Genomic DNA, 26,837 nt, shown 5'->3' with positions numbered 1-26,837 from the left:
ATCTGGGAGGAGTGACGGTAAACATGCTTTTGTAGTCCCCAGAAAGCCAAGTGGCGCATTCGGATTCGCTTGAAAACCTGTTTTCGTGACATCATCGCAAATGACCTCAAGAAACACAAGGTTTGGCGGGATAATCAGAATTTTAACAGAAGTTGAATAATTATAAGTTACTAAAGCATCGCTTTCGGGAGGAAAAGCGCTCGGGGCACTATAAAACACCTAATCTTCCGAATAAAACAAAGTTGTACTTTGTCTGAATGGCCTTTTTAAGTAATTTTATATATCCAATGTCTGGCATTGCAATCTCTCCTATCATTCCTTTCGAAAAATACGATGCGGCAGTCGCAATTATCCGCTATGAATACAAATTGAGTTTACTTTCCAGCATTTCAATTGCAGGCCTAAATGCCATGTGCCACCTGCAACCAAGTTGGGAAGACCACAAACAAGAACAGGACAGCTTCAAAGTTGGTAGAGATCTTTATTAAATAACACCTACATGGTGTAACATTTCTGCAACCACCAATTCTATTTTACAGAAACGAACACTGACATTTTTTACAGCAAAAAAGAAGTACAACGAACACAAACTGCTCTACACACGATTTTTATCACACGTCAAAACACACAGTACTGATATACTCACTAGACTTCTCACGATTCTGACCGACTTCGACGGCCAAAAATCGTTGGTGCGCGGGCAATAGGAAACGATCGGTTGGGGAGACCATTATCGCAGATGGAAATGTTCAAGTGATTGCCGCATTGACAGACGTTGCTTACAGCACTGAGAATCTGCACGAAGGTAATTTGGTTCGTTGTGCAGAGTGCCCTTACCGTTCCGCAGACGAGCCCGGTACACAGCGTATCTAATACGACGAAAAAATATTGCGGGAAATCTACCGGGGGATCTCAGGAATTGTTTTTGAGGGTAAATACGAGATGCCAACGTATTCGCGTTGGCATACCGTCCCTCGTCCTCGTAAACGTGTGACTTGAGTGGATGCACACGCCTTGTTCGGTTTTTAAAAGTCGGCAAGACGACTTTTCTTGCGCGCATCGCAGTGGTCATATTCGCCCGTTTTAGCAGTAGCATTAGCTGCTTGGCGTTCCATTTCTTGTCCACCAGTATCGGCATTTCGTCCCCGTCCTTTCCGCTTCACACTTTTGTGCCGCCCTGAAGTTAAGTAAAAAGCGCGGCCAGAGTCACAGGACCCGTTGAGACGGCGCGCGACGTGCGCTTTGTCAGAGGCAGGCGACGGGCGGGGCTTCGGTTTGCATCCTGCCGAGCAACGTCGGCAGCCGTGCAAAGCACGGTCACCGCAGCCAGGCGCTCCCTCGTTCTTTCCTATTCTGTCGCCCTTTCCGCAGATCAGTCGCGAAAACATTTGCTGACATGTGCTGTACATTGCTAACAAAATAACAAACTGTGCGTTAGGAATTTCGGCAAGCTCAGCTACCATAGCTGGCACCCAAACCTTTCGAGCAACTGAGTATGCGAATTTCAAGCGTCCATTGCTATCCTTTCTGTCGTTGGCCTTGCCATACTGGCAGTCACTAACTAGCGCAATTGGGAAAGCAGTGTTGCGCAGAAGCACAGAAAACATCCGCAATAGTGGGATCACAGTGCATGCAGGGGGCGCAAGGGCTCCGCTTTAGAGAAATATTTTGTACACGATCGACAGGGCGCGACGACGCCACACGCTCACGGAGGCAGGATCAGTAATAGGGTCCTGCGCGTGGCCAGCGGAGGAACCGATTGCTTAAACACCCGTAAACTTCGATTTTGCTATTGCGCCTGACCTCGAATTGCCGCATTGTCTGCAAGCCAAAAAGGGGAGCAACGTATTCACTAAGGTGCTTAATAAGGCGCTTTGCACGAACGACATCTTCTGTAGGTTAACCGTAACAGCCAACTTATCTTATACGCGGCAGGAATTTTTCGTGTTACGCACGTTCCTCACTAAATCCATGTGGAGTCCCTTAGCTTTATTTCAGCGTTGGTTTTTTATGTTTGTTTTATTTGGCACGGTATTTAGGAGCTTCGAAAGAATGCGTTTGATATTGGTACGCGCCTGGGAACACGTTTCGTCTCTCACTTGTATGTGTAGGTATACGCACGAAAGACTGCTGCCAAACAACTATCCGCCTGCTTGCGAGACAGCGCAACCCTCTCTTAAAACAAGACGTTTTCTTCGCGCCGTTGATTTCAAATATGCGAAAGATTATAAGGCTACCCGAGAATTCTAGCCCATGCCTGCTGATACAAGTCTTGGGCAACGAAAGTGATGTCGTTTGTTCGCTCCAGGCATCTGGGCATCCCTTACACGGCCGAACGGCTCGTGTAAACCACCACAGACGACGCCCACCCGATTCCCAGCCCTTGTACGGGCGCTATGTCAGCCCCAAACTGTCAATTTTGCTCCGAATGCTATTCGCAAATCACATTTTTGCGTAACAGGCGAGGCAACTTCACCCATCTCGACAGGCCCAGAAATTTCAAAATACAGAAACGTATCTCAAGCCTTACAAGTTGCGTACTACGTAAAGTAAAATTCGTTTGATGGCTCAGTCAACTTTCAAAAAATCAGTAGGATTTGCAACTCGGGTCAATTTCAACTAGGCGGCACTTATGGTTTAAGTCGAGTGAGCACGGCGCCGTTCCTTCGCGCGAGGTGTTACTACCTAAGCAGACTTATCATCGTCATTACTAGTTGTAGCACTTGCCCCTCCTTCCCATCGACTTATTCCCCACAGGTGGTTCCGCGGAATGTACAAGGTCAAAACGTATGCAGCATAGGAACCAGACAAACTAGCCGCACGTGGTTATTCTGACCTCCCATTCTTAAGCACTTGTAGGACTAACTAGAGCTTGACAGCTGGCGCCACGGCAATGCCAGTGAGTCCGATACGGTATCCTGTAGCTTGGGTGGCATGACCTCCTTTCATTCACTGGTTCACTAGGATCGCGCTCATGCATCTGCGTTGGGCTCACTGCAGGTTCAGCGAAAAACGCCGCTAATCAGTTACAACGTCGGGAACACGGCGGATGAGTTGGCAGCTTTTGACATGGACAATTCTCTCTTGTCTCATGCCACAAGCGATGAGAGAGGCATATCGGAGACACTGGATGCCTCCTTGATTTAAAAGGGTGTGTAAGTGCCAGGGTCGGGTGTAGTGGGGGGGGCCCCTCAGGGAGTAGCGTGGTCGGCAAGACGCTTCCTCCCTCGCCAACGTTGTCGATGTCGGGGAGACCCTGGCGTTACCAACGGCTGCGCTCATCAGTAGCCGCCGCCGGCGCCTCCCTGCTGATGGAAACCGGCGCCTCCGTAGCCGCCGGCACCGCCTCCGTAGCCACCGGCTCCGCCTCCTTGGCCGCCGTACACTTGGCTTGCGCCGGCCAGTCCGGACGCGGCACCGTAACCGCCAGCACTGCGTTCATATAAGGGCGAGCAAATGGTGAGCGCCTCCCTTGCGTACCTTTCCAATGTAAGCGCGTACTATGCTCTTTGAAGTCAACTAGTAGGAGCTGACTTTCGCTGAGGAAGTCGTCGACTGTACGAAAAGCGAAACCTCTCAGTCAACAAGCGTACAAATGAGCCTACTTTCACAGTATGCGGCAAGATGATAATATGCGCACGCTTGGTAAATCCCAAGAGTGCGCAAGCAGCTCGTGCGCATCTGTGGCAGGGTACGCTGCAGGTATATTAATAAAGAGACATGACATTATTTGACCCCTCGCCGCCGAGTTCATGGTCGTATAGCAGCAGATGCATTTTGTAGCCTCGCTATTCGCAATTTACATGAGGTCTACAAGCCACACCGCATGTTATTCCAGAAACAATTTTATTAAAATGAACCGGACCTTAGAAATACCGCTGGGCAACTTTTTACGGGCAAATAATAATTGTGGCCGACTTGTAGTTGAAGGTTCGTAAGCCGATGGGCACCTGTCGTATCCAAGAACTTGCCAACTTAGAAAAACGAATATTTCCTCCCTGTCAAAGTCAAATTTTCTGCAGTCTTTTTCACAAATTATACCCCTCACCAATGAATAAGGACCTTTCTTTTTCAACCAACAGCAAAAGTTTCACCTGCTTTTGATGATCGCCGTAAGGCCTGTGTGTCAAAAGGCCGCACGGGCAGCTTTGTGACTAAGTTGCCACGAAACACTTTCATGAAATGCTGTTAACTTTCCGGAATCATTGCACCTTTTGCGGCAGTTGTTTATTACCTACCCCATTTTTTTTATTTGAACTGAAACGGGATATATTGGAGCGCGAAACTACCTACGAACATATGAACGAGATGCACTTGGCTGGTGCCAGTGTTTCAATCCCTGTCTGCTAACGCCAAATTTTCATGTGGCATTTGAACTTTCTTTCCAGCTTCAGTCTCGTTCGGTGTTCCGTTTGAAGTCTACAGTTTGCTTCCCTCTTGCTGGGGCACTTGACTGGCATTCGCTTTCATGTAGTGAAAAAGGAGCTAAAGTGTCATCCGAGATAAGGGCTCGAATGGTATTCCTAAAGCCCTGAATTGGTCAAAGTGCGCTCTAGGGCGAAACTATCCTAAGGTTCTGCTCAACTGATTTTACTCATTTTAATTATTTTTAAGCGTAATCTTTGTGCCCTTTTACGGCCAAAGGCGCCGGACGAAGGCTTTTCTGCGAAACTTGTTTGCGTCGAGGGAAGCACGCTTGTTCCCACAACACTCTGGCTTCGAGCATGCGCACAAACGTCTGGGTCACACCGGAGGTACGGCCGAGTGCGCCGAACTGCAGCCCTTACCCTGCACCGTAGCCACCCGCTCCAGCACCTCCGTAGGAGGCAGCTCCGAGAGTGGCGCCTCCACCGTAGCCGCCTCCGAGGCCGGCCGCTCCGCCTGCTCCGTATCCCGCTCCGCCCTGGGCTCCGAAGCCTCCGGATGCCGCGTAGCCCTGTGCGGCGGTAGCCTGCTGGGCACCTCCATAGCCTCCGCCGGTGGCGGCCTGTACGGCACCGCCTCCATAGCCGGCGTGGTTCACGTTGTTGGTGAAGTCGAAGGCTCCGCTGTAGGGACTCGCGCCGCCGCCGTACCCGCCGCCGCCTTGGGCTGCTCCACCGTAGACGGCCTGGCCGCCTGTTGCCGCTCCGCCGTAGTCGGCGCCGCCGTAGCCACCACCAGCACCGCCTGCCGCTGTAGGACGTCACAGGGACGAGAGGTTAGCCCAGGGAAAACGCTGAGGAATATATATTGCCAAAGCGATCGAAATCACTGATATCTTTTAACGCTTACAGGCACGAGGGCTTAGATTAATCTTGTAAAGCGATTACAATGCGAAGAAACTAGCGCTATTTCTGCTCAAGGAATAGAAAGAATCCACCCAGCACTTGTTATGATTGCTGAACGTGCCTTGTGGGGAAATGCGGTTGCGTGATTTACACGTGGGTTACTAAAAAATTAAATGCGGCCAGCGTGGCGGCAAGTAGTCGAACTGATTAGTTTTTTGTACTGGACCACAAACTCTACTTCTGCGCGTTTGTAAATGCTTATAATATATATATATATATATATATATATATATATATATATATATATATATAAGGTTAGTAGAGACAGAGACAAACGAGAAAGACTTAGAAAATAAAAATAAGTTTACTGACGTTTCAGGGAGAGGACTCCCTTTCTTCAGAGAAAGGGAGAAAGGGAAAGACTCCCTCTGAAGAAAGGGAGTCCTCTCCCTGAAACGTCAGTAAACTTATTTTTATTTTCTAAGTCTTTCTCGTTTGTCTCTGTCTCTACTAACCTTATTTTTTTCGCGCTCTGTGTGAGTTTTTATCTTTTCAGTCTATATATATATATATATATATATATATATATATATATATATAGGGAGTAGTAGAACTTTGAAGATGGTAGAGAACACAAGAGAAGAAAAACTTCGAACAAGGTAAAAGCACGATTGTGGCCTACGTTTCAGCAAAGAGAACTTGCTTTCCTCAGGGCGGAAAGCAAGCCCTGAGGAAAGCAAGTTCTCTTTGCTGAAACGTAGGCCACAATCGTGCTTTTACCTTGTTCGAAGTTTTTCTTCTCTTATATATATATATATATATATATATATATATATATATATATATATATATATATCGCATTTCATTCCTTTTATTGAACCACTTAATATCGTCTGGAGCTTTAATGGTTATCAGTGAGTAACTTGTGAGTGAGTAACCGGCTGGTAACTTGTTCAGAAATGCAGCAGCACCGTGCACTGTCATCAAGGTCGTGTAAATTATTTATTGTTTTTTGCTTTCGCTACCTGCCTCGTAGCGTGCTGGAAGGAATTCCGTAAGGTATGGCCGCACCAGGTGAGACACAGAAGTTTACGCAGTTTTCACGTATTAAATTCATATTCTCTAGTGTTTCAGTTGACCGTGTGGGCTTCCACTAACGGCGGCGCATGACAAAGTAGTTTTGGCTGTGGGCCGCTATCACAAATTCTGCACCCTTATTGCGTACAACAATTCCCCCCCCCCCTCCAAGATCATCACCTACCAGGCAGGAGGGATGAAGGTAGAAACGTTTATTAGAGAATAAAAAGAGAGGTCAGAGGAAAGGGCAACAAAAAGAGAGGTCAGAGATAGAATCGGAGGTTCTGGGCCCAAGGTGCGCGGCTCCTGCCTTTTCCATCTTGATCATTGAGCGCTGATCACGAAGGAACGAGCAGGGCAGCGCCGCATCCCACGTCTCAGCTGAAGTGGTGTGTGCGACATTTGTGCCTCCGGGCTATATGGATGCGTAAAATAAAGTGGATGCTTCTCGAACCGTGGATCTCGAGACCGGGTGATCAGAATAAGAGAGCCGGTGAATCTTGCAAAAAAATGCAAACATGCAACTGTAAAGTAATCTGAGTGACACTCGAACCCTTCCAAATGACGAGCTATCCGGTTCAAAATAGCTGTTACGAACATTATTCTCTTAAATCTGTGGCGTAACATCTCCCGACATCCAATCGTCTTTGCTTCATTTGAATGTTCAAAACCATAAAAACAAGAAGGATTCCGTAAACATTTTCCATCAAATGCTTAATGGGATATTTGTATGTGTTAGTTGCACCATGGCGTGGTGTTTGTGTGACTATGACATTATACATTTTTCTGGCTAGAGATGCGCACCAATGGTTCGGCGAAACATTAGGGGAGGAGGCGTAGATATCCCTTCTATTGCCGTTAAGCTATATTGTACAATTCATCCTCATACAAATTCATCCCTATCAACTTTATCACCACAGTATTTTTGGTTGTGTGCAGACCTCCTGCTGCTGCGTTTCTGCAATTCTGGTACAGTCTCCGTATGCCGGTAATAATTTATAATAATTCGTAACAATATGGTTAATTCATATTAACTTATTCTTCCGAGACTGTTCCGCACAAAACTCGCTGCACAACTCTCTGCGCTATGGTTACGAAAATGCAATGGTCCTACTAAAGATGTCATAGCGACGTGAGCAACTGCAATAAAACTGCTTCATATAAAAACGCTAGCTTCGCACCATTTTGCTGGAAAAGTGATGATGCAGCGTAATTACAAGCGGCACGCCTTTTCATCGGCAGCTGTGACATGTGATGGCATCGCCACAATTTGACACTTTGTTAATGCAAGTGCGTGTGAAAAATCACGTTTTTGTCGCATACATAAAAATATAACCGATTTTGAAGGAAATTTTTCTAAGCTCACCACAAATATCTTCACTTGATTTAGAAACCCTTTGAACAATATCAAGGGAAGCTGCACAGTTATCTTTTAATTTGAAGTGTTTTGAATAGGCGCCGTAACGTCACCTGTACAAAAGTTAAGCTTTTGTAAACTAAAACACATCATAGCTGAACAAGTGTACAGCTTGGAAAAACAAAAGTGAACCGAACTGGGAATACTACACGTAAAAAATAAATATACTGATAATTGAGAACAAACATTATTCACGATTGGAGTTTCTGTTTCAAAAACTTCCTCGATTGTACAAAACATGTGTAGTATCAAAAAGCTGACATACGAAATTATGAGAACCCGACTCATTCAACTAAATGTTTTTTTATGCAATGGGCTTCAATACCCAAAGATAGTGTTCTTTGTCCAGCTTAAGAAAAATTATGTTTGGTGTTACAGATAAAGGTATTCTGGGCTTACATATATTTTGTCACTATATATAACTGATATTCTAAATTTGCCGCTAACCTTGCAGTAGACACTAACGTAACGCATTTTTTTCTGGCAGTGCTCTTGGATCAGAAAGGCCAGAAAGGCTAACTTAAAAAATGTTGATTATGCTTAGTGTGAACTTAGTAGACTTGAGCACACCAAAAACGAGACACTATATGCTCACGTACCGCGACAAGCGTTGAAGTGACATGTTTTTGTCACTTTCCAAATCGAAATTATTGAACAAATTACTTCACACAATTTCCTCAGTATTGTGTTCAATGAAAATTTAAGTTAGCCTCGCATGGACAAACTACGAAGAAATGTAACGCGGTTCATCGATATGGTTTATAAGATTAAACATTTACCACGTCTTGGTTGAAAAACAACTTTACTACAGCCTAGTGCATTCTCGCCTCTTCCACTGCGTTCTACTATACGTATTAAATAGAAAGCATGGGTATAAAACTTGTACTTGCTCCAAAATGTGTTTTACGCATAATTGAAAACGCACCATATACAAGTCTCAGCTTTCCCATCTTCAAGAACCATCACGCCTTGACAATTATTAGCAATTTAAAAACCTTTCTGTTATGCTATATTTAACTGCGAACAAGTAGTGATGCAAATACGCTTTTACATAATACGTGCTTTTGTGAGCTTTTGTAAATATGAGGTTAGGCAAATAACTTACCCATCACAAAGTAAAATGTGCCCATCCACTCAGTACAGATGGGTTAGCAGAGAAGCGGCAACGCGCGGCTGCTGCTTACCCGTGTTTTACTCCTTAATTTTTATAAAAGTCTGTTAAAGCGAAGCTTTTATCGGGTGATTCGTGTTGCCATCGGTGTTGCAGTTGGCAGCGTAGGCGAAAACCCTCCTCACCCGCCGCTGGTAGCCCCGCAGGCCAGAGGCCGACGCCTCACTTAGTCGGCATTTCTTGACAGCAAAGCGGGAAAAAAAGTCAAAATGTTAAATTAAATCCACAAAAACCGGCTAGCAGTGTCCCTTATGGACTGGGACGGAGGAAATGTCAAGGAAAATATTCGGAAAAAGGGCCTAATCAACTGAAAACATAATTGGAAACCGAAACACCCGCCTTGAGGCGGCCGCCGCGGGCTTTGAGACGAACACTGCAGAGGGCACCACGTGAATGAGCACATGCAACACAGTCGGCCGGCCACGCCACGCGCAGGAAAGGATTCATTCATTCATTCATTCATTCATTCATTCATTCATTCATTCATTCATCCATTTACTTTATTCAGCGAAAGTAACAAAAAATGCGACTAACATTGTGCGTACTCATAGCCAAAGGCCGATGGTTGGTTGGCAAATGGTCAATGGTTGGCATTTGGTTTGAAAGAGCAATTGGTTCACGGTTTCACAGCGCTGCACAAGGTTCCCGTGACCACTGTTCCCGGTAGCGGAAGGGATGGTTTTTCTCATTATATTTGAGCGTTTGCGTATTCTTTTGTGTTGTTAAAATTGTGCATACCTATAGTTTCTATCGCTTATGCCATTTTCTTGTCTACCGTAATTATTAGACACATTCTTTCTCAATAACCATACACAGGAATTTGGCGTTGCTTTACAAGAATGTTTTGTTTTTACAATCCATTTCCGTTGGCAATCAGCTGGCCATCTTTATTGCTGTGAATAAAACGCGCACGATAAACCCAGCCAATCGTCTCCCCTTGTAACTCCTCCCCAACATGTTTTTTTTTCGCGTGCGTATGGGGTTGCGCCAGAGGAGTCGTATGCGTACACTGAACTGAGGGCTTTTCTTTTGCCTGGCCATATAAACCTTCGGTTTTATACTCGCCCAAAGTTGGGTCACTAGTAACAGAATTACCAGCTACTCTATCTGCTAGACAATCACCCTGGAATTCTAACCATGATTGTGACAAGATAATAACTCTGAACTAGCGTTCAAAATGAAATTAGGCATGTAATTTCTGGACTTTCTGTAAACCCGCCATGGTGGCTCAGTGGCGGAGGCGTTGTGCTGCTGAGCCTAAGGACACGGGTTTGATTCCCGGCCGCGGCGGCCACTTTTCTGATGGAGGCGAAAAGCAAAAAAAAAGCCGTATGTACGAGATTTCAGGGCACGCTGAAGATCGCTAGGTGGTGAAAATTAATCCAGAGCCCCCTACTACGGCGCACCTATGAAGCGTCGGCGCGTTTTACCTTATTAACGATCTAACGAGACTTTCTGTGAAAACTTGCACTTATTTTTTCGTTTCCACAATTGATAACAATTTTGTTTGTTTTTTACTCTGTACGCGCTTTTCTGGGTATTTAGATTGCGCTGACATACACGTGATCTCACGGTGAACTGCACGAGAAAGGGGTGGGGAGAGAAAGGGATGTCACTTTGTCAGGAATTTTTTATTGCCTTTTTGAAAGTCCCCCTATGCAACTATACTGGCTCGTGTGCGACCATTGCTGTACGTGTTGTTAAAATAAAAGAAAAATGTTTTTTCATAACCTAAAATAGTGCCGAAGTTTTTATGAACTTGTAGATCGCGAAGCATGCGTTCAGCCCGAACGTTTGTTTCCTCCGGCGCCACTTTCGACATTACGCAACCCGTGAGAATTTTTTACGCTGGTGGCGTTATTTTACTCTGAGTTTTCAAGGCTCATTCGTTAGGCACCAGAAAACTGGCGTTAATTCACCAATATCGCCTTTCACGCTTAGAGTGACCAACGCCGCCTGTATAATCATTGCCTAACGCGTGAGCGAAAAATGGCCAAACAGCCAGTCTCCTGTTGCTCTCTCCTACCCTTCCCCGCTCCGTAGCCTTCCTGCGTGCTTTCATGTCCGCCGGCCAGCGCCGCTTCTCGGAAACTATGCAAAATAGTTGAAAGTTTGTTTAGCGTTACCCAGGCGGCGCTCCTACGCCTTCTTTTTCACCATGCCCGTCTGTCTTTGTCGCTGATAAAACCGGTTTTGCCTCGGAGTAAAATGACTTGCGCTGCCGCAGGCTAATGCCGGCTTTGCGCGCTTATCTACTTGTATCACGGGCCCCGAAATTTTCTGGGTGTGGCATCCCCCCTCTGTACCCTCCGCATTCCGGTCTTGTTTTGTCCCCGCGGTTCGCACTCCGCATCGGTACGCACTTTTAAAATTGAGAACTATACTGTACTATACGGCGTGGCGGGACCCTCAGATGCTTATCCTTTTGTTTTCTATAACCTTCTGAAATTTACGAGCACGTGATATATTTGGAAAGTAATGGGAGAAGTGAGCGCCTGAACAAAGAATGTGCACCAATTTTTTCTTCCCTAAATCGTTCAGAGAGAAAAATATCAGTAAAATAATGGCTGCATTATCCGAAAATATCGTTTTTCTGTTCCCATTTGTCTACACGACAATTAATGTTCTCACACTATTTCAGTTTCGCCTCCGTCAGTTATAGTGAGCGAGCGACACGTATGAAGCGAGCGACACTTTGAACGAGATCTCCGGTGCGCCCCGGAACTATCGCCCCGTCGCGGCTAAGATGTGAGCGAAACTGCTCTTGTAACCCAACAGGCAAGCTGACAGACAACGTCGTAGAGGTGAGTGCAGAGTTCGCGACTCGCGAGCAGTGACGTAAGGCGAGATGTCCGCCGGCACGTGCCACGTAGCGGATGAGCGCCTGAACTAAGCGTCCCTACCCTTCCCATTGAAAGGCGCGCGACGCGTTAGGCAATGTTTATACAGGCGGCGTTGGAGTGACTGTTTCTGGCTTCTTTACCCGAGTAGCTCCCGTCACACATTCCTTTGTTCAGGTTAGTAACAAGATTTCGCTGCTGCTGTATTGTTGTTGTAGTCCCCGCCTCTGCAATATGGCCGTTACTTCGATACATGTGCGCGTATACCATCTGGCCTTTCCAGCCAAATACTTTGCTGCTTCAAAGAATTTAAAAATTTGACCATTATCCTAAAGAAAGTCGTGAAAAGCGTGCAAGCTTTTTCTCACGAAAATTGTGTAAAAAGTGAGTCAAGAATTTTGCTAAAAGTACGTCCAACCTTCACTGAAAGTGCGTAAACTTGATCGTAAGTTCTTCAAAGACACAAATCGCAACTGAAGAATGAACGTTTGCGACGATTTTTTGCGCACTAAGTAAACGCATCTACGAACGATCTAAAGGTACATAAATAAGGGGTTTATGAGATAAAGGCATACTATTGCACGCCTTTTCCATGATCTATGCGTGTATTCTCTTATCTAGAACCGTTCCCTTTTCGCGATTTCAAAACAACCGTATTGACACAATAAAAACCCGGTATCACGTACGCGCCGTGCGCGATCTCGTCAGATGTTTCCAGTTGCCCTACCGGTAATTGGGGAAATGCTCCAGATTTTTTACAGGGCGTCATGGGTCCAACTGGGGTGCAATTGATCTCCAATTGATCGCGTGACAACTGATCTCGAATTGATCTCGATTTCATCTCGAAAAAATTACCCCACCTTCCCGCGAGGGGAATCCTGTGGAGATGCGACGCATCTTGGGGGTTCACTTGGTGTTTCCGTTGAGTTGATTCTCTTATTGCGTGAAACGTGTGAGGAACGCGTATGATGTATTCTTTATTTAGCACGCGGCGTAACGTTAACGATGACGGCCTTGTGGTCCCTGAAGTGTACGGGTAGTGGATGGCGAAGTAACGGGACCACCGTGCAATTTGCAGCGAAGATCAAGTCTATGCACGTGCCCGAAATCGGGACACCGGTGATGGAACGATCGCGGCTATGGCGCAACGTGGCGTGGCTATGACGCAACACAATCCAACACAATCCACTTTAATCCAATCCAATCCAAATCCAATCCAATCCAAGCCAATCCAAGCCAATCCAATCCAAGCCAAGCCAAGCCAAGCCAAGCCAACCCAATCGAATCCAATCCAATGCCCCTCGCGAGAGAGTGTTCGCTATCGGAGAGGAGAGGGGGTGAGCGGCGGAGACCGGAGCTCGCGCGGCGAGGAGAATGGGGGAGGGGTGTGGACAGACAACAACAACGCCGTATGGAGGGACAAGGCGAGTGAATGAGATGCAGTCGCATCTAAAATTGATCTCGAACTGACCAGCAATGTTTGCTTTTGCTTGCCAGCCTCTCTGTTCCACCGCTGCCAGTTCCTTTTACAAGAAAGGATGCGGCAACCCTCGCACAGCCGTGCATTTGGACCGACAAGAATCGTCAGTACACGCCTCTGCATATCATTGACCCTAAATGCAGCTTCAAGATGCCTCCTGGGCTCAGCAAGCGTGAGGAAGCGGTATTCCGCCGCCTACGACCCACCGCGGTGGCTCAGTGGCTAAGGCGTTGCGCTACTGAGCACGAGGTCGCGGGTTCGATTTCCGGCCACGGCGGCGGCTTTTCTGATTGAGGCGAAAAGCAAAAACGCCCGTGTGCACGACATTTCGGTGCACGTTAAATATTCCGAGGTAATCAAAATTATTCCGGAGCCCTCCACTACGGCGCACCTCATCACTTAGTTGCGTCGCCGCGTTAAACCCCACAATCAATCAATCAATCCACCGCCTACGTCTCAACGTGGCGTACACACGGCATTCCCTCTGCAAAATTTAGCTGGACACTTCACCACATTACCAACATGCCATGTAACAGAAGACATCAAACATGCCATCTGTACCTGTCCAAACTTCACAGTGCCAAGACAGACTCTCCTAACATCTTTGTGTATGCCACACCACCTCGGCCTTGAAATAAGGGCAGTTTTGGGCCCTTGGTCGGACCCACACCAGGCCGTACGGGCTACCAAAGCTCTGTTGGTGTTCTTGCGTAGTACTGGCTTGGAACAAGTGCTGTGACCAACTTAAGTTCCAAACTCTGTGTATGTGCTTTCCAAACTCTTTAAATTCGCTTGAACACTCGTGCGCATCACCTCGTTCTTTATTTATTTATTTTAGTACTTTTTATTTACTTATTTATTTGAGTGCACAGACCCTCATGTTTTCGTTCCTTCATATGGCGCAGCATGCTAAGCGATATGGCTTGGCTAACCTCGCTTTCACCATTAAATGCATTCTACCTTTCTCCCTCTCCTCTCTCATAATTGAAATTGCTGTGTGCTGAGACTTTGGTGTTTCAACGTTGCGTTCGCTGCTTTGCCATGTTCCCCACTTTACTCTGGCTCCAAGTAGGGGCGAGCAGTGTTGCTAAGTGACTGAAAAATAAACACAAGCTTAAAGTGGGCGCGCGAGCTTTTTGACCGCGTGGCCAAGCGGTGAGCAATAGTTTTTGGCCGCGAGGAAGTGAGCGACGTAGGCACCGCAGTTTCTTTACAAGCCACGGGCAACTGAGCGCGCGCATTCTGCACATCCTGGTTTGGCCTATCTCGGGATGAGTGCGACGGAGGCCGGATTTCCTCACGGCAAACGCATGGCATCAGACAGAATGCATTCAAATGACGTCTCACTATACGACCAACAAATGAAGGAAGTTTGACGCCGTGGGTTGATCTGCGAAAGGAACGGGAATGACTGCCGGCCACTTCGAATGTACGCTGGACGGGCAGACGAAACGAATTTTACTGGGCCACACGCGCTCTGAGGCCCGTAGTTTTTGTTGAAGGAGTTGAAGGAGTTCTCGTGAAGGAGAACTCCTTTTGTGAAGGAGTTCTCGGTGCGCAGACAACCAAAGTGGCTGTTACAGGCATTTATTCATTAGAGAAAGTTCGCTATAACATGTTTAAAGATTCAGAGGTGTGCGTACTCTTCCAGGTGGCGATCGGTGCGTGGCACAGCAATTACAGATTGATGGAAACGAACAATCATATAAAGTTGTTTTCGTTTGTCTCCATCACACTCAATAAAATAACGCGAGCAATAATGTGATTTAGTCACCTTCAGCAAGGGAAATTCGCAAATCAGTGTCTTATGCCTTTTGGTGGCGGGTTTGGATATTTCGGTAATCTAGAGGCTGAAATTTTTAGCCTTGAAAAGGCTCACATCACGACAAGAGAAAGAACAGGCCACCTGGTGTAGATATATTGACATGGCGGCTCAAACGAATACCTTCATCCGGGAATCACAGGAGTTCATAAAAGGCGGCGCGACGCGGTTGCAGCTTGTAACCCCCTATGAGATAAGCAAAGAAAAGAAGCCAAAGGACAAGGCTGACGGCTTTTCTAGGTTCCGTTATGTCCTCTACCTTAACAGTATTCGAGTCCATCTTGCCTATACAGAGCCTCAGCCCCCAATTTGCAGCTGCCTGGGCTGTCAGATTGGACTAGGCCGAGCGAGGGTGCGGAGGTACGTACCTGCGTATGAGACGCCTCCTCCTCCTCCTCCTCCGAAGAGAGCGCCACCACCGCCGTATCCTCCAGCTCCTGCTCCTCCTGCTCCTTGAGCTCCGTACGCGCCACCGGCGCCCGCGTAGCCGCCGCCCCCGCCGTAGCCGTGCTGGCCGAGCGTTGTGGGGGCGCAGGCCAAGGCCAGCAACAGGCACAAACTAGTCTGCGGGCCGAAAGGGAAGCAGGGAAGGCGGTTGAGGTGACTGACGCACCCGAGCGGGCAACACATTCGGGCAGAGCAGACCGGCACACTCAGGCAGACATGTCTGGTCTGCTTAAGTCTGGCAGATTCGGACAGATCAGACGAGTTAATGTGCGCGCATTAACTAGGGAACCGGGGCATTACCCGAACATAGCTTCACTTACAGACAGGACACCCAATTTGTGTCAACATGCGTCGCACAAAAAATTCTTCACCTTGTACACGAACTTAACTCTACTATCATGCATATAGAAACCAGAATCCGACATTAGGAACACATTTTTTTATATATATGTTAGTCACGTTACGCAGATAGAGCATACAGCAGGCGGCCAATTTTGAAAGGCTGCATCTGGACCTCCGAGAAATGTGAGCATAAATGAAAGCTTTAGGAAGCAGCCGGAGCCATAACATACAGAAAAGATGCAAAAGGCGTGATTAAACGAACGTGGTCAAGTGATAATAAATGGATAGAACCATTCAAAGAATTCCATACTCCGCACAAGAAATGAAGAAAAATAATAAACATTATTGAAAACCAAGCAAGAACACACATGAATATTTCCGAATTACATCAATCGAAAAAGACTATTTTAATATCCGCATAGTTATATGCAGTCGGGAAGACTAGGGAATCTGACACCAATACATATGGGGACTTAAAGGATGATTTAAAAGATGCGATGCGTGAATAGACTTGGGTAGGGAATAAAAAATAGTAATGGATGAAAAATCGAGTTGTTTTGTCGTAATTTGTTCGGACTGTAGGCGAAATAGTATTTTTCATAAACTAACAGCCTCAGAAAAATCTTGATACCACGAGTAGCTGAAGGAAGGGCGTTACTTCTAGTAAAAAAAAGTAAGATACTGAGGTTGTTTTACAAGATGTGCAACGCAAAGAACGCCACGATTTCCATACAGGTATTTGGCATGTGTATGAAATTAACTCGATGTGATAATTATGATGGCTTGATTATTTGTGGTTTCAACTGGGGCAATGTGAGTTTTATAGGTTTTTCTCCACACGGTTATTCAGTAAGTGATGGGAGAGTGCACGAACGAATAGTGGAGTCAGATAAGTGTGCCAAGGGAAAAATATTGCGGGTTTTCCTTAGTAGGTCATAGGCACTCTTTTTTTAGATAGGCACTGGTCTTTTTATACAGGCAGTTATGCCTAAGGTCATAATCTAGCTAGACACCTGATTGTCAACAGGGTTCTTCAATGTTAGTGTTGTGTGTAGCGCACAACGAGAGCAACATCCTTGTCGTGGCAAATGGAGGCATCGATTCGTTCTTCTATCATTATCTCTCTCCACATGCTCGCTGCCCCCCCCCCCCCCAGTACAGCGGCACAAAAACTTCACATCTTGGGTCTCATACTTTCGAGGAATTAAGTGTAACAGTGCGCGCACTTCTCGTAAGGGTAAATTTTGCATTTCTCGTAGTGGTAGAGCATGTATTACGTTAGAAGTGTTACGTTCCCAACCCTGAAAATGCTTACTCCAGTTTTCTACTGAACACTAAGGTATTTTCTATTTTCAGCATGAGAATAACTTCATGATCAGTGAACATGATGAATACGCTATCTGCGCGAAGTGAAAAACGTTGCTGCTTACATTTTTTGTACTTTGGTGTGCGGAAGACCACTGTAAATGTTCTTTTGCATAGTGTGCATGAAACCGAGTAGTATTTGGAGAAGAGGGTAAGAAGTACAGTGCGCGTGGCAGTTGGCGGCAAACCACTGACGGATTCACGATTAGCAGATTCAAGTGAAACGTGCCTTCGATTGCTCAATCGACCGGCCGAAAAACGCTTGTGATGACTGAAAACAGGGGTTCCGGTTATCAACTGCTAATCTGTTTTCTTCATTAGCTCTCACACTTTTTGTGTCTTGGAATATTTTTGTCGTACGAAGCAGGCGAAATGACCGAGCATTTTGTTGGTGACTATCGAACATTACGGTCGTCTTCTTTTCTCGCGCACCAGAAGAATTCTATCGAGCCTTTTTGACCTTGTCAGAAAAACCTATAGATATACGTTTGGCCGAATGCATATTTTGTTGACCTGTTTTTTTTTTCTTTCTTGTGCCGTAAAAATGACTGCGTGGGATCAGCCCCCTGGGGATTTTGTGGACCTGTCGGTTTTGTCATGAGTCGATCCGGCTACCAAATTTATTAATTTAACGACGACTACTTCTTTTTACAGCACTATCAGCAGCTCACTCAACAGAAGTGACCGCTGAAAGTGATCTATGCTAGGAGGAAAAGAGCGTTCGTTCACAGCCCCTGTTACCTGTCCTGGCGCCTGTATATCGCATTTTGTTTTCCTACGGGTAATGCTTTAAGCCGAATGGCAAACACAGCTCTTGTGCACATATATGAACAAACAGAACTACGATTAAGAAGCGGTTGTCTCGTTTTCGGTTCTCTGTGCACGCCCCGGGCACCCCTGCCTTGCGTAGTCAATTAAATAATTTTCTTCATTCCTTCCTTTCTCGCAGTTTTAATGTCATTAGTGTTATTGCTTAAATCCTTTGTGGTACCATTTACAAGTAGACAGCGCTAGACTCAAATGCGTATGCATTTACTCGGATTTCTTGGACGTCGTTCGATCCGAAGACTACAGTTGGTGACAGCTTAACTCTGCAGAGGTTTTTCAAGATCAAAGGGATTTTGTGTTCATCCGCAACCAATGGCGTCTCGCCATTTGTGTGACGCCTGCGACGTACGTTTGCGAGGAGAACTACTTCCAATATGGCCGCGCTCGCTGGCCGACCGCTGCGCCGTCGAGCGACAACGAGGTTGCCGAGAACCAAAAGCTCTGTATGCGTTTTGTGTTACGAATGCGCTGTAGTGCATCAAGAAGCCGATTATCGACATGTGTCCCGTGTGTGTCTTGCGGCGTCGTGGTTTGTACGTACGTGAGGAAATCGGGGTGGCACTGGTGGGCTCTTTTTACGCGGAACGTCGTCACCGAAATCGATCTGAGAACGGCGAAGCGTCGAAGGTGCATCTGTTGCTGGTGTGATTGTGGAAATTGTGTCGGTGTAACGCAGGTTGCGGATGATGAACCTGTGTGAAGAAATAACACGATTTGCTTTCGTCTACGCCAGTAGCGGTGACAAGTTGCAAGCGTTTTCATTTCTTTCTCTGAGCGTAGGCTGCGCCAGATGTTGAGCGCAGGCCTACTTGGTGTCCGTCTGGCCCGACGCGGATTGTCCAAACATGTGTGGGGTGTTTTTTGGCCGGATACGGCCGCTCGTACAGCCTTACACGTTATTAAGACGATTGCGAAATCTTACAATGTAGGGTACCTTTCCTTACTGATTCGCGCATTGCTTTAGCTCGCCGGGTTACGAACGGAGCAGCGGTGTGGCGTCTTTTTTTTCCGTGGCCTACACAGGTATGAGTGAAGAAATATTGCAGGGACTTGCGAAGAATTAAACGTTCATTCACAATTATCGGAGACTGGGTAGCTTTAAGAAAATCGGTATGAACCTGCCTCCCTGCGAGAGACGGGTGCCTATGGCGTTCTGTTTATGCCAATGGCACATTATCGCACATAGAAAAGTATGAACGAGTGCGAGTATTGTTGAGGTAATCAAATGTGGTGGCGTTTCGTTTCATCTCTGTCATTGGTTGGTCGTCATAATCAGTAGCATTTTCAAAACGTATATAAGAGGGGTGAATAAACAACGAAACTATGATTGCTGGATTTTGAGCCACGCCATTGAAGAAAGCGGGATGTGTGTGGCCCCGCGACATGACCACGTATTTTTTTATACATTGCCAAAAATACACATGCCCGCAGCTTTTTAGTATGCCTGCTAAGCTTATGGTGCGTATGTTCTTATCGCTACAAAAAGTGGCATCGGAGAAACTGGCTATGCGTGGACTGAGGCGGCGTATTTTGTGTGCAGTGTGGAATTTCTCAGAAGTGTCGTGAGCTGTTAAAGTTGTTTTGGAATAGCTGAATACGTTTAGTAGGAATGAACCAACAGTTTATCTTCATGCAAAGTTTGTGTGATGGGCTTTATGAGTTATAAAAATTTGTCGATTGCAGCTGTGTTTCATTGTGATGGCTGTAGTTTAATGACTGTATTCTGGTGCTTGTGCAGTTTAAGTGTCAACAAATGGTTTACATAGTGTATTGGCAGACGTTCAGATTTCCAACGCCTCTGTCATGATAGACTGTTGTTCTTATACAGAGTGGAGGACATGTTTGAGCGTCTTCCCATGGAGCATACTTTAATTTACATTCAATGTCGCTTCCCCCCTTTTTTATGTTTTTCTTGTTCCAGCAACTGTGACAAGAGTTGGAGAGACTTCAAACAGTGACTGAAGGTGGTTCAGGGTGGAGAGCTGCAGTAATAATTGCTAACACTTTTCACGTACAGGTAGAAATGTCACCCCTTCAGAATGCTATGTTCATATTTTTCAAGCATGCACTTTTGCTTCTGGTTATACAGCTGCAAGAATAATAGAAAACAGCGATGCGGCATATAAAAATGATTTAACTTCAGGCGTACAGAGTGTCATGTCGCTGCTTTTTGAGCGCGCAGTTGCTTCTGGCTCTTTCAGGCGCAGTAAAAATTGGAAAAGCTTGCTCAGCAGGTCGCAATGGTTTTACGTCTCTTCTTCAAGATGATATGTAACTCCTATGCAAGGTTGAACAGTTGCTTCTGACTAGAAAGCTATGGTAAGAAGTGAAAACTCTAATAAAATACGTTGGAATGTGTTTATGCTAGGCCTTCAAGCTGTGATTTCACTGCTTTTTATGCACACATTGTAGCTTCTAGCCATGAAGTTGCGGGAAGAGTTGAAGACATTTACATAGTACGTTATAATAAATTCATGCCACACTTTCAGGCTATGAAGTCGCTGCTTCTCTCAGGCGCACATTGTAGTTTCTGGCCATAAAGTCGTGGTCAGAGTAGAAGATGCTTATGTAGTACGTTAAAATGAATTCATGCCACACATTCACGCTTTGAAGTCACTGCTTTTCAGGTGCAGACTGTTGCTTTAGGCTTTAAAGCTGCATTAGGCATTGAAAACACTGCTGCAGCAAAGCAAAATGAATTCAACATCAGGCTTTCAAAGTGCCACTGTACTGCTGCTGGCTGGAAAAAGGGGTAGGAATAGAAAATGCTTGTGCAGCAGCCCATGACACCTTGACAAGAGGCAGTGAGAATTAAATATTTGATCTCCCTGTTCCAATTCGGTGTTCTGATTGGTTGCATAAGTGGACAAAATGGAAATGCTTGCATGGAGATGTCGGCACATTTTTAAAGAAGTCACTTAGATCTCATGTTTATACTCATATTATTGGGCCTGTTGAGTGTAGTTGTCTAAATAGGTGCAGCAAGAATTGAATGCACTTGTATAGCCATTCGTTAAAGTTTCGTATGGGGCTCTCAGTGTTCGACGTCACTGTTTGGTGTACATAGGGGAAGATGATTGGCTTCGGTAAGATTTTTAGAAATGAAAAGGCTTCCACAAAAGCTTGACATGGCTCTAAAGGAACTGCATGTCGAACCGAATATTTTCTTTATGTATGCTATTTCAAAAGCCTGGTCAGCAAACAAAATATCTTCACGGTAAGCTGCTGCATCAGTGTAGAGTCAATGAAAGTTTAATGTAGCACAATTTGGAAAGTATAACTACGGACGGATGAATTTGTAGGTAACTATTCATTCTTTTGATAAAAGCTCCCAACAGTAATTTTTTTGGCGGATGCTAGTGTTTAAGGGTGTTTTTTTATCAATTTTCACCGCCAGTCAGTGTTCTCTGCCTTATCATTCCACTGTAAACTGCGGGGCGGTGATATGACACTAAAGAAACGGCGGCAGCTGTTTTATTATATCGCCGGAAAACACGTCGGAAATCGTCGCCTGGATTGAAAGCATGACACCGTATATTGTCAATCTAACCAACTGACGTAAAGCTTCTTGCCACTCGCGTGTCTCGTGAAGCAAAAATGATTAGACTTGTAACATTTCACATCCCGCAGTTCTCTGCTCGCGCCATACGGTGTTGTCGTCTCGTTTAAGCGGAATAAAATAACGCTTGTTTTTTCGTACCTACAGCTTATTTTGCAAGGAGATGTGGGTATCGCCACCTCCACCGTTGCGTGCGTCGGTGCGATAGGTGTTTGCAGGGCGTTACTACGTTCGAAACGGTCGCATAAAACAATACGTGGCCCGTTGATATCGCGGCCGATTTCAGAAAGACACCGATGAATTTTTGCCACTGGTTTCCTTTTCACACTGTGCTTACACAGTCCGTGCACTGCATCCAGCCATAGCAGCGACGAACCGCTTCTTCCACCCTGCGTTTACAACGCTTGATGAACGGTGATGATGGCTGTGGAAGATTTTGTACCGACTACAATTCTTGACAATGAGTGCACACGCAAAGTGAAGAAATAGTCGCACTGCGACGAGCCCGACCAAATATAACGACTACCATTATGTTGATTACTTTCTCCAAGGAGACGACGGCTAAGCGACGTGCAGCGGTCAAAATTCGAACTATTCAGACCAAAAATCGTGTGCGCGTGTTTATTTCTGTTGTCTACCAGTAAAACAATCACAGATATCCTTGATTTAAGTATAAAGTACACCGGGAATAGTTTCTATCAAGAATAACCTTTGTTTCAGTGAGTAATTTTTTTCTCCTCAGCCAGATTTCAATGAGGATGACTTTTCTTTTTCCTGTTCAAATCATTCATTCTTCTGAATGAAACATATATCAACGACTTCATAATCAGATGGGTATACTGTCAGCCGCTCATATTAGTAATCGTGGGTATAAACAGCTGCAACATAACGAACTATTTTTTTTAACCGCGGAGAGTCAGGTAGCGGCCACACAACGCTTGTGGCCGGAGCTCCTGCTGCACTTTTACCCTGTCAGCAACTATAACTGTTATCGCGTAGTTTTACATCACGGCGGTAAAGTTGCTGCTGCAGCACATATGGCGCAGAGTTCTTATTTTTTCTTATCTGCTTTATAACGTGAATACTTCGCTGGTTTTTAAACCAGCCCGATTGGCGTTCTTGACGCTTCTTCTCTGCAGTGTTTCCCTGCGAAGCTCGCAGTGACCTGTTTTGGCAACAACGGAATCCATTGACATCAAAATGGTTGTTTCGTATGAAATACCTTAAACCTATGTATTGGAAACAGTGTTCCTAATACATTATTAGACTGAAAAATGAAGAAAAATGAACATTTGGGAAATTTTAAGATCTCAGAGCTTTCACTCCTTTGCTATATTTCTTTATTTTTCCGTATACGACATGTACTACCGATACCGGCTGTCAAATCAATTTCTCTGTTTCCATATTTTGTTTCCCTTTTTGTTTTTTTTCTCGGCCTGCTATGTACTGCGCATCTGGGGAACGTGAACTGTACGAAGTTTGTCGTGGGCGAAATTGTGTGCAGTCTCATGCTAATTCCTTCTTTTCTTATGCGTGTTTGTGGCAAGGTTCCTGCAGTTTCCTGCAACTACATGTTTCTCTGTAATAGCGAACTGCTGCCACGTACCCAAGGGGCTTGTGGGCCCGCCAAGCTACTCCGGCCGCTTTTTAAAGCAAAAAGACATGCCTCGACCTGAAACGGTTTCATCGCCGTGGACAGAAACGAGCTCCGTAGATAAAAAATGACAAATGGCCAAACATGCCCTAAGACGCCGAGCGCATGCTACGGGCTAATCGGGCATACAGCATAGAGCTCAAAATTCCTTTAAGGAAAGGACAAAACAACCATCGATACCGTATTAAGGATAATACAGCGCCTGTAACCCCTTACCCTCCTCCTCCCCGCCTTGGGTTCGCCGAAAACGTTATGAATGCAGATTATCTTTCAAGGCTTGGCAAGACTAAAGAGCACTAAAGCGCATAAATAGAGTAGTTCTTGCCCATGACGCCTAGCACATGCGTCAGGCTACGCAGGACCCAGCATTTGCTGCATCTGAAATGCTGTTGCACGTGTTATCTTTGATTCGCATTCGGAATGAAGTCAGTCGCGCGCAGCCGCAGAGCAGGAAGGAGAAGCTAAGTGTACGAGAGTTGACCGACTAAAACGCATAAGCGGCAAAATGGCGGTGCCCATGAACCGTCGCAGTGTAAACAAATGTCACGTAATGCGAACTGACCAATCATTATGGCGGCTGCACAGAACAATAGGAGAAAATGGTGCCGATTTTTTGTACCCTTATCTAGTGACACTAGCCTACCGCTAACGACAAAGCCCGCCGAGAAGACGACAAACACGTCATATCCTCCTACATCACCATTTGTAGTGGTTTCCAACAGCTTTGCTGGACATCCACTTTAGCAGGGTGTGATAACGACCATTTTTTTTCCCTCAGCCTTTCTCGTTTAATAAATGGGCCAATAAACTTCATCTTTATCATTACGGTTTATAACCAATGCAAAGCTATTTTTATTTATCCGAGCAGTCGTACCTGGCGAAATACTGGACCCTACGGGGCGAGATAAATAAAATGTATACGTTACTTTGCTGCGTTTTGCTTACAGATCCTCAAAGAACGTCACAAAACTCTTGGGAACCATATAAATGATATTATAGCGCTGTAAAACCCAAGCAATGCATTATAGCTTAAGCCGTACTTCCGTTGGAGCAAGAGTGCTTCGCAATATGCGAATTGGCATTTCAAAGTACATTGTAATCTGTTTTAGGTTAAGCCGAACTGCTTTTAAGGGCTCTACAGAGAAAATGCCAGTGAAGTTGGGGGTGAGTGCGCCTCAAAAGAAATGAAGAATGCGAACGTACTTATAATTTGTGGCGTTAAATGGCGAACATGTAATGATTCCAATTTTAATGAACTTGCCTCAAGCCCTAGAGTCTGTTACTAACGGGCCTCACTCCCATGTATATCAACCATGTTTAGTTGACGGTGAAGAAGGACTATGACGTATAGTACATGAGAAGGAAGCAGAAAGCGATGCTGCTGCGCGAGGCACCCAAAGTTGCTCTGTGCTTTAGCGGTTTACCATATACTCGACGGCTGGGGGAATTTAGTAGCCACCTTGAATGCGACCTGTCGAGAAGGTTTCACGCGCGGACGCATCCGCCTCCGAATTTGGTCACCAACAGGATGGGTTAATTTTGGCGCATCCTCGTAGGTAAATTCGTGCCCGCCGTTAGAGCGTCAGCAGGCCAAGTAGCTGGCCCAGCTCGACCTTTCGTGAACGAGCGCGCTGCAAGCGAGAACAAGCGTAATCCGTACGGGGCGGCCAGACTCACAGCGGTGCTGTCCATGTCGAAGAGCAGTTTCCGTTTGACGTCGGCGCTTCCGAATGGATTTGCACAGGACAAGTTGGACCGTTTCCTTCGCGCCGCGATGCTTATAAGCGGGGGTGGCTCGACCCCATTCGAGAGGGAGAGGGATCGGTCTGGAGAGTGTGCGCCGGTGGAGAGCAGTTTCTGTCGCCGCCGCGGGGTCTCTAATAAGCCCTTCTCGCCAAACCAGCTGGCTTGCCACGGCCGACGCGAACAATTGACGCTGAAGAAACGCCATCGTGCTAGTAAGCAGCGCCGAAAAGGGCACTCTTTCTCACTCTGCGCCGGCCACTCGGCCACTCTCCCGCCGGTGTTTCTCCCCGCGTCCGCGGCGTCTCCTTCTGCTCGGCTACTCGACTGCCTCGAAATCGCCCCCTCCCGCGCGAAAACCTGCACTCTCGAGGCGCTTTTCAGACTCAGGGTTGGACTTGAGTTTCCGAAGTGAGGCCTTCCTCCTTCTTTTCCTTCCTGCGGCGTCAAACGGAAGCGGCGAGAGTTGAACGGGGCGCCGCTTTGTCGGCGGCTGCTATATTTGCGTTACGTGTTCGGGCGAGATGGCGGGCGCCGCGCGGATACCGGTCTTGCGAAGCCTTGACAGATTTCCTCGAAATAGCGCCCACAGCCACTGACCGCTCCTCGGGCCCGGTGTAGACCGCCGCCGACTGGTTGCCGCCCCGAAAGTCTCGCTAGCGGAGCGGGTTAACTGGAGCGCCGCCGAGAATACACCCGGCGCGGAAACAGGGGCTTCGTCCAGCACTGCCGAATTCAACACGTGGCGGCGGAGTTTCCGCCACCCTTAGCCATCGCCGAGTACCGTTATTTCCGGGCTATTACACGCTGCCTTCCGCCGCCGTTTCTCACGCAGGTTTCGCCAGTACTATTTGTAGCCAACAAGTGCGTTAAGGGGCATGCAGGGCCGTCTCGATGAGAGAGATAGGTGAGGACGCGCGCAGACTGAGGAAGTGTGGAGAGGCGAAGCAGCAATGACCTTACACTGCGCCGAGCACGAGATGGGGTCGCGGATATGCCGGCAAGAGAGAATGTCTTATGCTCGTTGCTCTCGTCGCCCCATCGTGGCGTGTGTGCGGACTCGCCTCACAAAGTGGAGCGGCACTTCCTCTGCCGTTCAAGTGGGCACCTTCGGCAAGGTCGTGAACGGTGGCTTCACTTCGAAGCTTGTCTCGAAAGCAGCTGTACGGCTCCCGCCTTCCGTGAGCCCCATTAACAACGCCCTGATGTGCCTAGACCCAAGATTTCCGTACTTTGATTTTGTTATTTCGAGAGTATTGAAGGTAGGTCCCTAAGGATGATGCAGAGGGTATCCTGAAAATGGATTCACAATGCGAAAACACAATCATCATTCGAAGCAGGCATAACATGAAGTCGAACAACAAAAACAAAAACTCGAAACATAGGAGGTTATAAAACATTTAGGGCTTCTGAAAGAGCAGGCGTATGAATAACAACAAAAATTGGCCGGCAAGCCAGTTTTAAATACCGTGATAAATAAAACAATATCCCAGCCGTCAAGCCCATTCCATACCATCACGGTGATGGCTAAAAACTAATGATGTTGTTGTTTTTTGTTCTTTTTGCGGAGCCCGAGTCACTCTTCTGTCTCTGTCTTTTATTTTGTTCATTGAGAAGGTTTCTTTATTTGTTTTTCACTTTGATTTTGCTCCACTCCTGCTGCTGCCTCTGTCCGTTGATGTTCGGGCTTGTCGAGCTGCCTAGAGCCGCTTTTTTCCTGACAAATCCACCATAAGATTATGTATATTTTGTGAAAATAAACCAATTAAAGGGAATAAAATGGATATAAAATGTGTTCGTTTAGCCTGTAAGCGGTGCAACT

General features: G+C 46.4%; 1 protein-coding gene across 1 annotated transcript; it reads right to left on the bottom strand.

Annotated features, from left to right (window-relative positions):
- Positions 1-455: 455 nt before the first annotated feature.
- Positions 456-25,432, bottom strand: LOC144179507 (uncharacterized). Its single transcript, XM_077707889.1, has 4 exons — positions 24,950-25,432; positions 15,446-15,641; positions 4,788-5,175; positions 456-3,432 (listed from the first exon to the last, which is right to left on the bottom strand). Exons 1-4 carry the CDS (start codon positions 24,962-24,964, stop codon positions 3,282-3,284), a joined length of 750 nt encoding a protein of 249 aa, XP_077564015.1. The 5' UTR covers positions 24,965-25,432; the 3' UTR covers positions 456-3,281.
- Positions 25,433-26,837: the final 1,405 nt, after the last annotated feature.

The sequence above is a fragment of the Haemaphysalis longicornis genome, unplaced genomic scaffold, assembly GCF_048455015.1.
Source record: "Haemaphysalis longicornis isolate Haplotype H1 unplaced genomic scaffold, Haemaphysalis longicornis Haplotype H1 scaffold_4, whole genome shotgun sequence".
Taxonomy (NCBI): Eukaryota; Metazoa; Arthropoda; class Arachnida; order Ixodida; family Ixodidae; genus Haemaphysalis; species Haemaphysalis longicornis.
Note: the sequence above shows the minus strand (reverse complement) of the source record. Positions and strands in the feature narration are given on the sequence as shown.

Excerpts from the sequence above, each read along its gene's own strand:
- LOC144179507 (XM_077707889.1), bottom strand. Across the intron at positions 5,176-15,445 it reads AGGAGGCGTCTCATACGCAG|CGGCAGGCGGTGCTGGTGGT; the intron begins GTACGTACCTCC and ends GACGTCCTACAG. Across the intron at positions 3,433-4,787 it reads GCGGGTGGCTACGGTGCAGG|TGCTGGCGGTTACGGTGCCG; the intron begins GTAAGGGCTGCA and ends ATATGAACGCAG.